Here is a 17,385-nt window from a genome sequence, read left to right as displayed (position 1 = left end):
AGGGGAAAAAAATAACAGCTAACGTTTTCCCACGTAAACTATATAATTTTAGAGGGAAAAAAATTAGAAATACAAATTTAATGAATTTTCTTGTTAATAAAATGAGATCATTTGGATTTCAATTGGGAAATGATTAAGTCTACAAAGCCATTATTGCATATTTGCCAAAGGATCAAATGATTTATGGACCAACTGTACGTACATTATGAAATTCAACGTGAAAATAATAGTACTAATTTATGGAATAATAGTACTAATTTATGTAAACATTGCAAAAATTCGACCCGATTAATTCAAAATTCATCCCAATGATTTATTGGCATGGGATGTGTGAAATTATAATTATATAGGATATTTTTGACATACATATATACATACATAAATATGCTATATGCGGATGGACGTATACGTATGAACTCCGCATGTTCGAATCAAGCTCGCGATATCTTTGCTTCATTTGTTTTTTGTCCGAAATCTTAAGCAAATCTTATAAGGCTTTATGTATGCTCATGCCTTCGGTTATGATCAATCTCTTCTAGCTGACAGGTGACCAGCTTCGAATAACATGATGTTAAAACCTGAAATATCATGTCTGCGCACCATGGCAAAAAAAGGAATATAAGTGCAAAGAAACCAAATTATTATACAAATATCTATGAATCGTGGTGTTTGAGCTGCTGTGCGGTTTAAAAGATTTGAGTTGCACCATTACCACCAGCTATAGCTTTTGGTTAAGCGGTAAACACTCGGTCCTACAATTCGAGTGATTAGAATACCAAAATCCAATTTATGCCGGCTTATAAAATGAAAATGGGGTTTTGAGAGGGATATTTTTTGAAATGACCAAAAACAGTTTCTTAATTGCAAAGATGGTGAAAAATTAATTGTAAGAGATACATTTGATTGAGATTTAGTTCTAACTAAACCTCAAAAACTAGCTCAAAAAGGGTGATGATTGTCCAATTACATATATGCAACTCTCAAAGATTCTATCCAACCGACATGAGATAACTGACACATCTTATCACGCTAGGAATGAACATGTGGAGCGTAAAGTTTACAAATGACCCAATTATCGACAGAACGGGTGCCCAAATATGGGTAATCCAACACATAACGGTGGAACTGAGGCTATGATATCATGTTAAGATTGAAACTTGAGTCTAACTCAATCTCAAAAGCTAACTGAATGGAAAGATTGTTTAAGTCTTTATATACAATTTCCTGAAATTTTATCCTACCAACGAGTAACAACTAACAACATATACAAATATAATCTCCAATGAGGCAACAAGAAATGAAATTTGAGCTTGTCCTCCAACGAGGAGTAAAGTATGAAGCATAATAGGCCCACCCATTTCTTCACTTTAATTAATATAAAATCTAATTGACATAAATTGGTGACAAAGATCCACCATGCCTATTCAAAGTGCCTCACAATTATGATGAAAGCTTCCACAATCGATTCTTAAAATATTCAAAAATTTCATGCATGTAACTTAGCAAGACCACCTCATGTATCCCATATCTATGATGAATATAATATATATTGAATCTTATTTATATGTCTTATACATCAATGTTTGTTGCACTTTATATATTATTATAACCAAATGTTGGTCAAGTGTATAATAAAATAGAGTACATGATAATGAACATTTGAACACATAACTAAATCTTTTATCAGTTTTTTCACACATTTGTCTAGCTATAAAATATAAGTTAGGTCTCTTGTGAGACCGTCTCACGGATTTATATTTATGATATAGGTCGATTCGACTCATATCTACCATGAAAAATAATACTTTCGACATGGAAATTAATAATTTTCATAAGTCAAGTCGGGTACGTTAGAGATCCATATAAAAAATTTGATTTGTGAAACAATCTCATAATAATCTTTTTTGATGAAATATTATCGGGTGAATTACACCGTGTATAGCATAGATAAAGTTGGAATTTTTGGAATTATTTATTTTATATTATGAGACATAAAAACTATATATTTTGAATAAAAAATTTGAAACAATTGGCTTGACATAGTTACTATGTGGCAAGATCCATTTTTAGTTGAATCCAAGAAACTGCACTACTACTAGAAACTATACTATATATTACATGTCTATATATTTGTGCATATATATCATCGCTGATCAAAATTTCCCTCAACATCAACCAAAATGCAGGCGGCCAAAGCTTGCCAAATCCTCCCTACAAAGCTCCAAACCGTCGTATCACCGCCGAAACTGCCGCCGACGTACAACCCTCAACCGCCAAACAAACTTCCCCGGGCTTTATCAATCACCGCACCACCACCGGAACTCGCCACAACAGTACAAGAAAACAAGACAGACGACGACACAGTGGCGGCTTTCTGGGACTACCAGTTCCTCTTCGTCTCCCAACGAGCCGAAACAGATGAACCAGTCACCCTCCGCCTGGTCGACGGTGTGCTCCCCCACGACTTCCCCTCCGGCACATACTACCTCACTGGTCCGGGGCTCTTCTCCGACGACCATGGCTCCACCGTCCACCCACTGGACGGCCATGGATACCTTCGAGCTTTCTCATTCGATGTGCAACGGAGACGTGTTGAATTCATGGCGAGGTATATCGAGACGGAGGCGCAGCTGGAGGAGCGGGACCCCTTCACCGGGGAGTGGAGGTTCACGCACCGTGGCCCGTTTTCGGTGCTGAAAGGGGGGAAGATGATGGGGAACACGAAGGTGATGAAGAATGTGGCGAACACCAGCGTGCTGAGGTGGGGCGGGAGGTTGTTTTGCTTGTGGGAAGGAGGAGATCCGTACGAGATTGAGGCTCCGACGTTGATTACTCTGGGGAGATTTAACGTTGTCGGCGGTCAGAAAATGCTGCCGGAAAACAACGAAGGGAGAAGATTTACGGCGGATTTCTTGGACGTGGCAGCTCAAATCTTGAAGCCTGTATTACATGGTGAGTGATTATTAGTAATAATTAGTTAATAAATTACAAGTAACAAGTTATATTAAAATTTAATATAAATATTATAATTTTAACTATGTTAAATTTTTGAGTAAATCATAAATATATAGAAAATTTTTATATTGCTGTATTTTGGAGAAATAATTAGTCTAAAAATGAAATTTTAATTAGTTACAATGTTATTTTTTCCCCGACCGTCGTCGCAGTTGTCTTCAACTATGATTTAATGAATTTTTTACAAATTCATGCACGTCGACTTAGCCCTACAAAATCTTGGATTTTTTTCTTTTTCTTCCATTAAAAATTAAAGTTACAAAATTGAATCATTTGTTACCAAAACCTTATCTCTCAAGTATTTCATAACAACTCTTACAAGACGGTTTTATAATTCAATTTGGTGAGATGCATATTCTGTTTAAGTCATTCATGAGAAAGTGTTACTTTTTATCGTAAATATTTTCATTATTGACCTTTTTTACGAATAAAAATCAGTGAAATTATCTCATAAAATATTTACTACCACTATAACATATAATTAATGAGTAGCTCCTTTTTTGGGTATATAAAAATTTGCAGGAGTGTTCAAGATGACCCCGAAGAGATTGTTGTCACATTACAAGATCGATACTAAAAGAAACAGACTCTTGATCATGTCATGCAACGCAGAAGACATGCTACTTCCTCGTAGTAACTTCACTTTCTACGGTCAGTCATTTTTTTTTTAGAGTGGATCTCTTGTGAGACGGTCTCACGAATTTTTATCTGTGAGACGATTCAACCCTACCGATATATATATATATATATATATATATATAGACATATATATTTAAAATGTTGGGTTTTTCTTTACGCTACCATCTAATTAAATAAATCATAATTATAATGCTCAAAATTTTTTTATACATGCACTTTCATTACGTACGTATCAAAGTTCAGAATTTTTTTATTTAATGTGATTATCGATGATGACATATATCATTTAACTTTGTTGAATTATACGTTTTCCGTATGTGTAGCGACCCCTCAAAAACTACAAAGAAATAGGACAACATAAATATATATACACACACATACGCGCGCGTCTACACACACATATATGCGTGCATGTATGTATATACCATGATGATGTGCCATGTTATCTAGCTAGTGATGGATTCATTGAAAAATTGAATATTAACCGATTAGCAGCCCAATTTTTTTTTTTTTTTAAATAAAGGATTTTAAAGAGATTTGGTGTCCGTAAGTATTGTTTACATTTTGCAGAATTTGATGGGAACTTCAAGCTGGTGCAAAGCCGAGAGTTTAGCATCCCTGATCACTTAATGATCCATGATTGGGCATGCACGGATTCTCATTACATATTGTTTGGCAATCGCATCAAGCTAGACGTTGCAGGTACTAAATATTCGCTACGATAACCGCGACTTTTCCGCGAAATATAAATAGAACTGGAACAACACCTCCACGACGGCTAAGACCATATATACCATCCACATAATGGTTTTTTTTTTTTTTTTTTTTTCCTTTTTCACTTGATCTAAATCACCATATTAAGGGATTGTTTGGATGGCATGATTGGAAAGGAGTGATTCGAAACTTTTCGCGGTATCGGTTGCAGGATCAATGGCAGCAGTCTGTGGGTTGTCTCCTATGATATCCGCACTGACACTGAACCCAAGCAAGTCCACTTCTCCAATCTATTTACTTCCAAGATTTTCAAATGCTAAGCCAAACAGGCTTAGGGACTGGAGAATTCCAATCGAGGCCCCTTCACAAATGTGGGTGCTCCATGTGGGGAATGCCTTTGAGGAGAGGGACAAAGATGGAAATCTCGACATTCAAATTCAGGCCAGTGGCTGCTCTTACCGATGGTTCAATTTCCAGAAAATGTTTGGTACGTAATTATCTTCTTTCTCTAAAATGCCCTTTACTTACTTGAGACCGAGCTTTAGCTCTAATGTATCACCTCCCTTATATTGACTCGGATTCGAGTCCTCCCAACCCTTAGAATAGGATTTCAAAAAAAAAAATTGCCGTTTACTTTTAAAATTTAGAAAATCAAATTATTTAGCTATTTTTTGAATTTCATTTTGTAGGATACGATTGGCAGAGTGGTAAATTAGATCCATCAATGATGAATCCGACGGAAGGTCAACAAAAGTTACTGCCTCACCTCGTCCAGGTTTTGCCTTTTTCTTCTCTCTTTCCAGTATTATATTACAGAGAAAAATACATTTTTCGTCAGTGTTTATAACATTTGTTTCGTTTGCAATTTTGGTTTTATATGTTGTCTGATTTTGATTATTTTAGTCGTGTATCTTTCGATTTTTTGATAATTTTAGTCCCGACAAAAATAATTGGTCATTTGATTATAACTGGTTCGTAAAATTAAAAAAATTGCAGGTGAATATAAGCATGGACAAAAATGGAAATTGTCTAAACTGTGACACAAGTGAGCTGAGCAATTGGGACAAACCTTCAGATTTCCCTGTGATAAACCAAGATTTCTCAGGCAAGAAAAATAGGTATGTCTATGCAGCAACTTCCTCCGGTCGCCGCCAAGCATTGCCACATTTTCCGTTCGATACAGTCGTCAAGCTAAACACTATCGATAGATCCGCATGCACTTGGTCAACCGGAAGGCGAAGATTCATCGGCGAACCGATTTTTATCACAAAGGTAGATGGTAAAAATGAAGATGGTGGATATGTCCTGGTTGTGGAAGTAAGTAAAATTCAAGTTCATCAATATATACAAAACAAGTTGAAAAGATGCTGTGTAACCAATATTAACATGGTGTCTACATGTAAAATTTTGCAGTATGCAGTGTCGACACAGAGGTGTTATCTCGTCGTCCTGGATTCGACGCTGATAGGAGAACACAATGCACTTGTGGCAAGATTTGAAGTTCCTAAGCATCTGAATTTTCCTCTGGGATTTCATGGATTTTGGGCTCCCAATTGAAATATATATATATATATATATATCCAAAATCATACAAATGAAGCACCCACACTAGAAAAAAGTACATGTATCAAGATAGGGAATCTACATGCTGTGCTAGCTAGTGAATATGTGTGAATACATTGTAATTATTACTATTATTTGTGAAAATCACAGAAAAAAGATTCAAGAAATCGTCATAAGTTGTGTTTGGACCGAATTTAGAGCCGTGAGACGTAGATACGCAAGTAAACGCATAGAAGCTAACTTCTAGGAAATCAAACGATCGTGAATATTGATTTTGGCCTTTAGTTCTAAATTACAAGCAATCGAATGATATGAATAGGACTTCGAAATGAAATTCTTAAACATGGCATGAATTTATAATATGCTAATAATTGAAGGCGTGAGTTATTAATAACTAAGTGGGAGCCCAATGATTATACCTAAACCGTTAACCATCTTCAGGATGAACCGGGCTCAGGCCCAATTGTATAAATTTTGTTATTTAATATAATGACCGGTTTGACTGTACAAACGATTTATAGGCTTGTTCTGAGAGGACTCGTAGCTGGTTTCAAGTCGATCCAGGCCCGGTTTTAAAAACCCTGATGAGCATAACAACGTGAAGGTAAAAACTTGTGTGAGACGGTCTCATGAGTCGTATTTTGTGAGACAGATATCTTATTTGGGTCATCCATGAAAAAATATTACTTTTTATACTAAGAGTATTACTTTTTATTGCGAATATCAATATGGTTGACCTTTCTCACAGATAAAAATTCGTGAGACCGGCTCACAAGATACCTACTCTGTGAATAGCCTCTGTTATTTTTCCCTGTGGAATTTTCAATTTGTCGTGTCATTACATACCCTATGTTATTCTTCCCTCTGGAATTTTCAATTTGTCGTGTCATTCCATAGTTTGAAATCCAACAATTCCATCATCTCGATGGCTCCTCAACTTATGAATTCTAGATATAGTTTGATTCCCCGATGTTAATTCATCGTTAAAAACTGAAAAAAGAGAAAACAAAATGTAATTATGATTTTTAGGAAAATGCCTAATTTCATAAAGAAACTGGACTCGTGCATTTTCTATAATCCATTACGTATTCGGTGGATCGGATAAAACGGCGGATCATGGGTACATATTGAGTCGAAAAATTTTAAATTCCGTTGCCAAACGCCAAGGATCTCGAGTTCCAAAATAAAAGATGATATTGACATTTTTATAATTATCTAAAGATACAAAAAAGAAAAAGAAGAAGCGAGAAAAGAAAGTACAAGGAAAAATAGGAAATTAACAAAATTGTTCGATGGGTGGATCTCGTTTGATCATCTATCCATACTTTGTCATTCTTTTCAAGAATCAGGGCATCCCATTTTCCCTCGAGATATTAATTCTAATACATCTGTATGTATCATGCTACAGAAACTGTGCTCGAGCGCACAGATTTCTTGGAGTCGAATTCTTGCTTAGGTTCTGTGTTCTGCCTCGCTGTTTTCGATGATCTCTTCGAGGAAGAGAGCTTCAATCTTCTCTCGTTTGCTTCGTCCATTTCAATCTGTTCTTGCCTGCATTCTTGGCTGCAAAACGGCATGTTCCCTCTGCAGCAATACACACACAAATTTCAATGTCACAAATTGTTCTTAAAAAACCCATTAAGGAATCAACAAATCGAAGGAAGAAAATGTTTATGGGCCAAACCTGTACATAAAGATGTCAGTGTTATGGCTCAGTTGTCTGTTGCAGAGGGAGCAGGAATCAAGAAAATGAGGCTGGTAGTCTTCTTCTTCCTCCCATCCAGTGTAATTTGAAGCACCGGTCCTCATGCTTCTGTGTTTGTGTTTGTGTTGGCGGCGGCGGCGGCGGCTAACAGGGTGATGTTGCTTGGTAGAGAAGATAGCGGTGTTTGTGTAGAGAGGAGGTTTTTCCATTTGGGGAAGTAGGACTATATATAGGGGAAGGCTGGCCGCGGAGGATGAGCCATGGAAGACCAATTGATTTCGACCAATTAAAAGTTTGGGATTAATTCTTTTTTTTTATTATTGGTTGTGGAAATGGATAATTATTTGAAGTGTTTCTACATAGATCTGACGTGGATCTGCACACATGATTGAAATTATTTGTCGGTTTCGTTCAAAGATAAATTTCATTTACACAGTTGTTTTATGAAAATGAAATGTGATTATAAAATTAATTTCATCCCCTAAATACTACTATAATAAATTACAATCCTACTTCGAGCAAGTTTTTTGTGAGACGATATCACGAATTTTTATTTATGAGACGGGTCAACCCTACCGAAATTCACAATAAAAAATAATACTCTCTTAACATAAAAAGTAATACTTTTTCATGAATGACCCAAATAAGAGATCTGTCTCACAAAATACGATCCGTGAGAACGGCTCACACAATTTTGTCTCCTAACTTATGGTATTATCCAAACTCATCCAAAAGATATGGACGATCACATTTAGTTAAAACATATAATTTAAGAATCAAATTGTATCATTGATATTTGTATATATAATAACATGAATTTCATAAATTTATATTCTTAGGAATTCATAATTTTTAATTATTCTTAGACATTCATTGACCTTGTAACAAACTCATTTATGTTGTTATTTTTTTAAATAAAATTAATAGATGGTGTTGTATGATCGGTCGCTTGTCTCTTCACCAAAAATTCTATAGTTGATGGTACCATTACAACTGAAATTTACGTTTCGATGTTGTACACAACAAAGACAATCATTATGTATCAACACACTCTCTAAATAATTTAATTCTTTGCAATAAATGAAAATCAAATCCACGACCTTGGCTCGCATAGCAGTTATAGGACCGAACGATTACTGCTTTACAAAAAATTATATCTGATGGTAACAGTGCACTTGATGTATAGCAACTCAAACACCATGTTTTGATTAATCTATCAAGTAGAGACGATTATCATACCTCTAGTGAAGAAGTGGCGAGTGAGAGAGGATCGAAAAGAATGAGATTATAAGCAAAAAGACGATTTTAGTAAACAATCAATAACACTTGTATTAACCACTCACTTATCTCGTCTGGTTTTATATTTGAAGACTGAATTCATTGTCTTTTGATTTGTTTATTTTTTAAAAACAATCGCTCGAACCTTCTTTTTCGTGAATTAAGTTTTAATTAATAAAAACCTAGAAATAACGAATTCAATCAACCCACACATCATGGCCACGTAGGATCGGGGCCCACTCGTTTTGTTGTTTTTCAATCAGCATCGTGACCACGTAGGATCGGGCCCCACATCTCTCCTTTTTGTGTGTGGAGGCACATATTCCAAGGCGTCGACTGTCCCCATTGCCCCCGGAGACTGCCCATTGCCCGCGGGCAGCTCCATACTTCCAAATTTTCATTTAAATTTTGGCAAAGGAGTGAGACGTAAGACCGCTAGACGTCACCCGCATACCATATCACTTATTACTTGGCAAGGCTACGTGTCATTTTAAAAAAGTCGTAAAAAATAATTTTTACACAAATTAAATTATAATAAATAAATAAATGTTTAAAGTACTTGGATTAGTTGGTTGACCCAAATGAATCTATATTATATAAATAATAATAATAATAATAATAATAATAATACGAAAGAAATAAATTTTTTTATTATGAAGAAAATTATTCTTATATTATCAACGAATTTCATTACAACATTAAAAATCTGTTAGGACAACTCTTAGATTTTTTCTTGTCTTTATACTTCGTTAGCCCGTTGTTTTAGTTGATCTTAATAATAATACGCCGGGCGCGATTATTAATAAATGTGGAAAAGAATAGGAAATTAACCTTTCTTATTTATTAAACTTTTATATTTTAAGTTAGAATTTAAATTTCGCATCAAGTTAATATGAATAAATTAACCTTTAATCGAAGCTTTTATTTTTCCCAAGAATTAATGGAAGCTTGGATGGTACCCTGTATTATTGGCGCAGTGTCTCCATCTTTTAATGGATAGGCGAATGCTTCCAAGCTACATATTAATTAATTGATAAAAAGAACAAAAAATATAAATTGCTGAGTAGATTGAGACCTGTCTAGTAAAAAAATATTAATATTAGTATTAATGTTAATAAAAGTTTTTTTAAAAGAAAATAATTATAAGTATTTGAAATATTTTTTTTCATATATTGTTAAAATTTAAACAAGTAATATTTTGATAAAAGAACAAATTAATATATTTAGTATGGTCCATTTTTTTTAATTTCAAAGTACAATCTTAAATAATTAATGAGATAAGTTATACATCTTAAAAACAATCAATTCACCATAAAATAAGATTTAAATATTCAGTTTTACAAATTTTAAAATATTTAAAAGATTAAAATAATTTCATAAAATTAAAAGTTCTCAACATGCTAATTGCAAACATATTTTTTAAAAAAAAAAAAAGAATTTAAAAATTCTTCCAGTGCAATTATATGAAAACCCACAGATTTAGAGGAATATTCTGCCACCAAATATTTGGGGTTCTATTCCATCCAAAACATATTTATTGAGTTTTGTTAATGTTATTTACATTGATAATATTTTTATATATTTGACACATGATATGTGTACTGAGTGGATAAATCATGGTCATTCATTCAAACATGATGTATAAATGATCGACCATGATTAATCACTCAGTACACATGTCATATGCTGAATCTATACTATTTTATTAAGTTTGAGGCACTTAGAGTAACTAACTTTGGTGTCATAGTCTGTTTTATTACTTATATATATTAATAAAATGCTAAAATTTTAATGTAAGTTATACGTAGTTCAGTGGATAGAATTATTGTTATTTGGAGTTTAGGTTACTTATAGGTTCAATTCTTATTGAGTCATTTTTTTATTCTTTTATTTTTCAATTTATTAATTTATATATCAAAATTACAGTGTAGTCCCTCACTATTTCTTATAATTATATTTTGATCCTCATTTAAATATAAATCAAATGAATTATAAAAAAATATTATACAAGCACGCAACGCGTGTATCGGTGCACTAGTATATACAATGATCATAGTTGGTTTAATAATTTTTTATATCGAGTTAAGTGTGGTTTGGGACCGACAATATATATTATTGATTAAATAATTTAAATTACACGTATGACTGATTTGGCTTTGCATATCAAATGATGACCTTTGTTTAACTTATTAAATGATGACTCGTGACCCAAAAAGTTATGAATTTGGTCCACAAAATAGGGAAAGGGGAATATTGTTTTGGATCTTACGTATTATTCCACCACTGCATTATTATATTATTTAATTAGAAAATAATTGAAAGAAATTGACATTTCCATGATTTGTAGTACACATGGGGGTGAGTCACAAACATGTTAATTAAATGTCAATTTGGCATAAATAATTCTCAAAGTGTGATATTATCATTGCTTTGAATTTAATTCCTCACGTGGTATTTCTATAAGACATAATTGATATAGTAAAATTAGATAAATCGGACCTATTTTATCTGGTGATCACGTGATTTCTTTACATCGTATGAGTCTCTGAATCCAAAACGAAAAATGTTAAAAATATCTAAAAAGAACGGTTTAGTCTCGAATAATTTTATTGATTTTTTTCCGAGAAAAATTTGGACCTCTCAACTACTCGATAAGATATAGGTGCAATTAGAAGATGAGAGACACGGATGGCAGAATTTCGAATGCCTCCATACGACACCGGGGGAGTATAGCTTTTGCCTCTTCGACACCATCAAGCATGACATCTCTGTTACTACGAAATTTAACTCTATCACCTTCTTTTTCCCCTGCCTATTTCATTTTTTAATTAAACATGTTGTTGGATTATAGTACTCTTTAACTGTTTATTTAAAAATATTTCTATGTTTGTTTTTAAATCATATTATAAGATTTAAGAGAAGATTGCACAAAAACTCTTATGAGATCGTCTCATATATCAATTTTATGAAACTGATCTCCGACTTGATTCATGAAAAATAATATTTTTGATAATTTTTCACTGTAGATATGTTGGGAAAGATAGCCAATTAAATAACTTTTCTTACAGCGGAATGGTTGATTCTTTTCTCCTTAGCCGTAATATCGGATCAAAATATTTTCACGATATCAACAATGATAATAGTTATAAAAAAAACGACACAATGATTTTTACGTGGAAAATCCAAATTAGGGAAAAACCACAAGATCGAAGTCCAACAAAAGAAATATCCACTATATCAATAATGAGTACAAATCGTTCCTACAACAGTAGGAGATAACAACAACTCTCCCTGGAACAACTTAGGGGACACCAAAAACTTCAAGAATAATTATTATTGGATGACATACTCAATCTCACCTTTAAAGTGGAACTCACACAACTCTAATCACATAGAAAATTTTTTCTGATGTGGAAGATCGGGGTTTTTTTTAAAAAATAATTTAATTTTTAAAATTAATTTCAAAAATAATTTTAAAAAAAAGGTATGCAAAAATACCCCAATCCGCGCTTACGAAGTGCGGACGCTGCTCACGTGGATGCTCCACGTCCGCGCGACGGAATATATATCAAAACCGTCGCTAAAATTGAATCAGCGACGGTTTAAAAACCTTTGCTCATTTTCACGACAGTTTAAAAACCGTCGCTATTCCGAAATTTTGGTATATTCATTAACGTCGTGCATTGCACGCTACATATAATTGTATGCACGCCGCGGATAATAGTATTAACAGCGTGCACATGTACGCCGCAGATAATCTTGAACTTTCAACGGATTGCATCTTTGCAGCATGCAAAGTTCGCTGCTGAAAAAGAATTTGCGCGCTGCGAAAAATCATTTTTGTTGTAGTGAAGACAAAGAAAAAAACAGACAAAAATTCATCATGAAATAAGTTTTTTCAGAACCTCTACTATCCAACATAGAAAAAAATAGACAAGATCGTCTCACATATCAATTTTGTGATACAGATCTCCGACCTGATTCATGAAAAATAATATTTTTGATAATTTTTTATTGTAGGTGTGAACTGAATTGCCAGCTTATTTTGGCCGTGAGGCTGAAATGCTAGTCAACTTCCTGTCAGCACAAGTAAATATATTGTTTGTTACAACGTGATGGATTGAGTCAATTTGTTTTCTTCTTAAATCTAACCACTGATTAATCACAAAATCCATGTTTGGCCATTTTAAAAGGGTTTAATTCTTTTTTCAATGGCACTTTGTTATTTGATCGAGTGCAAATTTGATAAAGTTTTCGAAACAAACGAGTATAACTACCTGATAGTTGTTCTGTAACTTCAACTCCACGGGAACTCGTACGAAAAGATTCGGTTCGATTTTACGTGATTTATTTCAGTTTCCAGGTTTTAGAAATATATAACTTCATATCCGAGCTGTTTTATTCGGTTCGATTTTCTACCAAAACGGTTCGTTTACTTCGATTTTGAAACAACTAAATGGTGTTACCTTTCCTTCTGTGTCCTTAACCAACTAAATGGTGTTACCTCATCCAATGTCAGATGAGGTAACTTTTGGTCATACAAAGCTAGATAATCATATGAGAATTCATGCATAATTACATAAACAGTTGAATCTATGTAGTTTCAACTGCAGGAGCTCTACGGTAAATAATGGACGCATTTGAACTTACAGGATCTGCATGATACTGGCCATATAATGCATAAACACCAATTGGAACAATGATCAGGACTACAAATCTCACCCAGGCTTCATAGTGCAGCTGCAACATGAAGCGTAAAACAACTCGGTCTTTATTGTTTCTTCGAGTTTAACTTCAATGTTACGTGACTATAGTTTTGTAGCTCAAAATACAGAACAGGATCATGGATTCAATTACCTGAGCAAATAAAAAAAAATGTTGATGAACATGCTAATGGAAGGGATCATGGGAACTCCAGGACAAGAAAAACCCGATGGATCTGTATACGCGGACGATAACACAGTAAACTAGTTAACTATCTAATTGAAACAACTTTATCCCCATTAAGGCATTGTATAGCCCTCATCAAGAACAAATAACTAATACAGCACACATGTTCTTTTATGCAAATTGTTTTTCAAGAATCATGATCATTCATGTCAAGGTATTGACAGAAATTGCATATCTTGCAGAGCAGAATGTGAAACCGGAAGATTCTATCACACTCAAGATTCAAGTCATGGAATTCAGAAAGACAAGTGTATCATCATACTAGAAGTTGTACCCCAACCAACTCGACGAATTTAGAAGAAAAACATATCATGATGTTAAAAGATTTATCCCAAGTTCAGTAGATGAATTCAGAAGATAAGTGGAACCCAATTCACAATTAAAAAGTTCATTTGATAAATTTGTTTCATTGTACGAAAGAATAACTGAAAGTAGATGCAAATAGAATAATATGAAACCAAACCCATGAGCAGTAAAAAATCTCTTGTAGAAACATCTGTACTGAATCGACCAACATCGATGGGGATAGTTCATTTATACTTTTAGACAACTGAGTTTGTTTTCGGCTACTATCAATGAATGGTTATCGAACTTCTTTGTGCATTGAAACTTTTAGAACTTCGACATGGAAGAGGAAGAACCGAAAAATCCCTTGTTTCTTGTCTTAATCTCTAAAACTAGAAGAATATACGTAGATTTCTCTTACAAAGACCCTTAATATCTCAATGAGTAAGTACCGTTCTGCCTTACGTTTGCGTTCTGCCTTACATGAAGTTCACAAGGTATTTCGTTTTTACCGTTTGTATTGCACCATTAATAATGGCATGCCAAAAAGGCCATCGTAACAACCCCAAACACCCGCTACCGCCGGGTCCCTTAATAATGGAAGGACGAAGGCAATCAGTAGAGGTCACCCTGAATGAGTCGAAGTTCTTGTTGATTTAGTTTTTTGGACAGCATATTTCATAATGAGAGTCAATGCCTTCTTGTGAACATGTTTGTGCATACATTTGCACATAAATATATATTGTGGATGCAATAAAGTTCCCCAATGATTGTTGCACAATCCTGTGCATGTGGTTATCGAACTTTTCGCAAATAAAGAGCTGCACCAGAAAAGATAGCAACAATGATAGCAACAATCAGGATTACAAATGAAGCATCAAAGCAGAAGAAGACACCAGCAGCAAAACCACAACATGCAACCGTCAGGAGAAAAATGACAGCCTCTGCCCATTTAGAAATGCACTTGCTAGAAGCCTGACTTGAAGTCTTATCCTTCAAACGAAGAGTCACCACACATGCCGAAACTACCGAATACCTTGTCTGAAAAGAACCATTCACATGAGTGGCATGATCCATGTGTCCTAATCACACTCTCAGAGTTTGTTTAAATAAAGAAATATAAGATTTTTAAACTGTCACGCTGTCGAAGATTAACTGTCACAAATTCTGGGACTCGACTCGTGAAATTAAGAAAGCTTCCGACTATTATCAATATAGGATGAATGGAAATGGAATGACAAAACCAACATACCAAAGATCCAACTGATAGAATATGTGAGAGCACATGCACGTTCAAAAGTCCTGCCAAGACACAGGCAATAATACTAGCCCAAGCTTGTGAATGAATTGGGGTATGTCTTGTTGTGTGTACTTTGGCAAATATAGCTGGTAGCAAACCATCCCTTCCAAGACCAAGATATAGCCGAGACTAACTAGAAAATATGATACATTTACTTTTCAGTAACGGGAAGACTTAAATTTTGTTCACTAATTGGAAATAAAAAGACACATTCACCTTGACGTAAAGTCCAACTAGAAGTGTTGTAGTAAGGCCAGCAACAGCACCATTAAAACAGATACAAATTTCAAGCCCTTGGATGTGAAAGCTTCGGATAGAGGAGCATCTTCTCCAAGATATTGGTATGGAACCATTCCAGCAATCACTAAACAGACTACAATGTACAAGGCAACACATATCAGGAGACTGCCAATTATGCCTAATGGTAAGTCCCTCTGAAACAAAAGTTCGAAAATAAGACAACGGGAAAGTTTGACATACTTAACATCATAAACAAATATTATTTACACTATCTAGCAGATTCAAAAACAAAACCTCAAGGAGACAAATTCTACCTTTGTCATACCTGAGGTCTCTTGGATTCTTCTGCAGGACTAGCAACTGCATCAAATTCTACATATGCAAAGAAGACAATTGTTGCTCCGGTTAGTAATGATTGAACTCCATTTGGGGCAAAAGGAGTACAATTTGAGACGTCAACCTCAAAAGCTCCAATAACAATAACCACAAGAACAAAGACCACCCGCAAAAGATTTATTGATCTGCCAGCCCTCTCAAGCCCCTAATGCTTCTTTTGACATCAGCCTTGCTAATGATAAAACAAGAAGTATCGAACGAAATAACATTAGATATTCTTGCATTATTGACATTTTTGGAAGGAGAGACATTAAACATTAGCATGCCATATCAGGTTTCCAAATCATAAGCTTTATTTTAGGGAATTAAAAATAGAGAGACCACACAGAATTCCCAGATGTGCTATTTCCTCGGTAGTAATTTATTCTCAACTCTTTCATGAAATTACTCCATCATTTCAAAATTCCTAATTCTTCCAAAGGAACACCAAGATGTAGGTTTATCCAGAAAGAAAAAACACCAAAAATAAATAATAATGCATTTGCACTAGATTCAAACAAAAATACATCTCAAGCAGCCCAAGGATAATGTTTTATGCAAAATGTCAGGATGAACTTTTAATCAGTGTCACTAACATCTATGTCTTTCACCTAGAATTCCTAAACACAAGAAACCAAGCTGGCCAAGCTATGTGCAATGTTAGCTGCTGCACCTATATGATAGTCGAGCATCAATTGAGCAAACACTAGAAAAGCAGTTAGCTCGTAGAAAGTGGTGTATGTATACATGTAAGCCCCTCCAACAACCGCGGGGAAGCGAGAAGCTTGTTCGGCGTAACAAAGTGCATTGAGCACACAAGATGCCCCTGCTACTACGAAACTAATCGTAACTCCTGCATTGGGCAACATATCAAAATTTTATATATATATTCGGGTGTTGATAGATGCTACCGGCAGTAACACAATGGTGAATCCAATTGTTAGATAGTCATAAAATTAATATTAATTGTAGAAGAACAAAATAACTTTGTTAGCCTGAAAATATAATATTTTTTGGATCAAGTTTATTTCACTACTACACATTCCTAGTTCTGCAAGAACATGGATAACCGCTCGAAAAACCGAACAAAAGAGACTGGAAGATGGATTTGAAGTATCATCACTCATCAATTATTAACAACTCCTCAATTTCAACAAATATTCTCTCCAAAAATTCATAAATTTCAGCTTCATTTTTTAATTTCAATTTTTGTTTCAGTAGCTTTTGTGAATTCCTAGTGTTCAATAGCGATCATTTACCTTTATTTTTGTTACTTTGAGTTTCAAAGATGTTAATATTTCCGTTCTTAACGACATAATTG

At 34.3% G+C, this 17,385-nt stretch overlaps 2 protein-coding genes and 1 pseudogene across 2 annotated transcripts; 1 reads left to right on the top strand and 2 right to left on the bottom strand.

Moving 5' to 3' along the window:
- Positions 1-2,164: 2,164 nt before the first annotated feature.
- LOC142538846 (carotenoid cleavage dioxygenase 7, chloroplastic) lies at positions 2,165-6,071 on the top strand. Its single transcript, XM_075644138.1, has 7 exons — positions 2,165-2,952; positions 3,538-3,666; positions 4,225-4,356; positions 4,580-4,855; positions 5,058-5,143; positions 5,365-5,685; positions 5,782-6,071. Exons 1-7 carry the CDS (start codon positions 2,181-2,183, stop codon positions 5,923-5,925), a joined length of 1,860 nt encoding a protein of 619 aa, XP_075500253.1. The 5' UTR covers positions 2,165-2,180; the 3' UTR covers positions 5,926-6,071.
- Positions 6,072-7,093: 1,022 nt separating this feature from the next.
- On the bottom strand, positions 7,094-7,866 carry LOC142538845 (FCS-Like Zinc finger 3-like). Its single transcript, XM_075644137.1, has 2 exons — positions 7,616-7,866; positions 7,094-7,515 (listed from the first exon to the last, which is right to left on the bottom strand). The coding sequence occupies exons 1-2, from the start codon at positions 7,843-7,845 to the stop codon at positions 7,329-7,331; spliced, it is 417 nt and encodes a 138-aa protein (XP_075500252.1). The 5' UTR covers positions 7,846-7,866; the 3' UTR covers positions 7,094-7,328.
- Positions 7,867-13,507: 5,641 nt separating this feature from the next.
- Positions 13,508-16,933, bottom strand: LOC142538308 (cationic amino acid transporter 9, chloroplastic-like; annotated as a pseudogene).
- Between the last annotated feature and the right edge of the window lie 452 nt (positions 16,934-17,385).

Source organism: Primulina tabacum, chromosome 3, assembly GCF_025594145.1.
Source record: "Primulina tabacum isolate GXHZ01 chromosome 3, ASM2559414v2, whole genome shotgun sequence".
NCBI lineage: Eukaryota > Viridiplantae > Streptophyta > Magnoliopsida > Lamiales > Gesneriaceae > Primulina > Primulina tabacum.
This window is presented reverse-complemented; position numbering and strand designations above follow the sequence as displayed.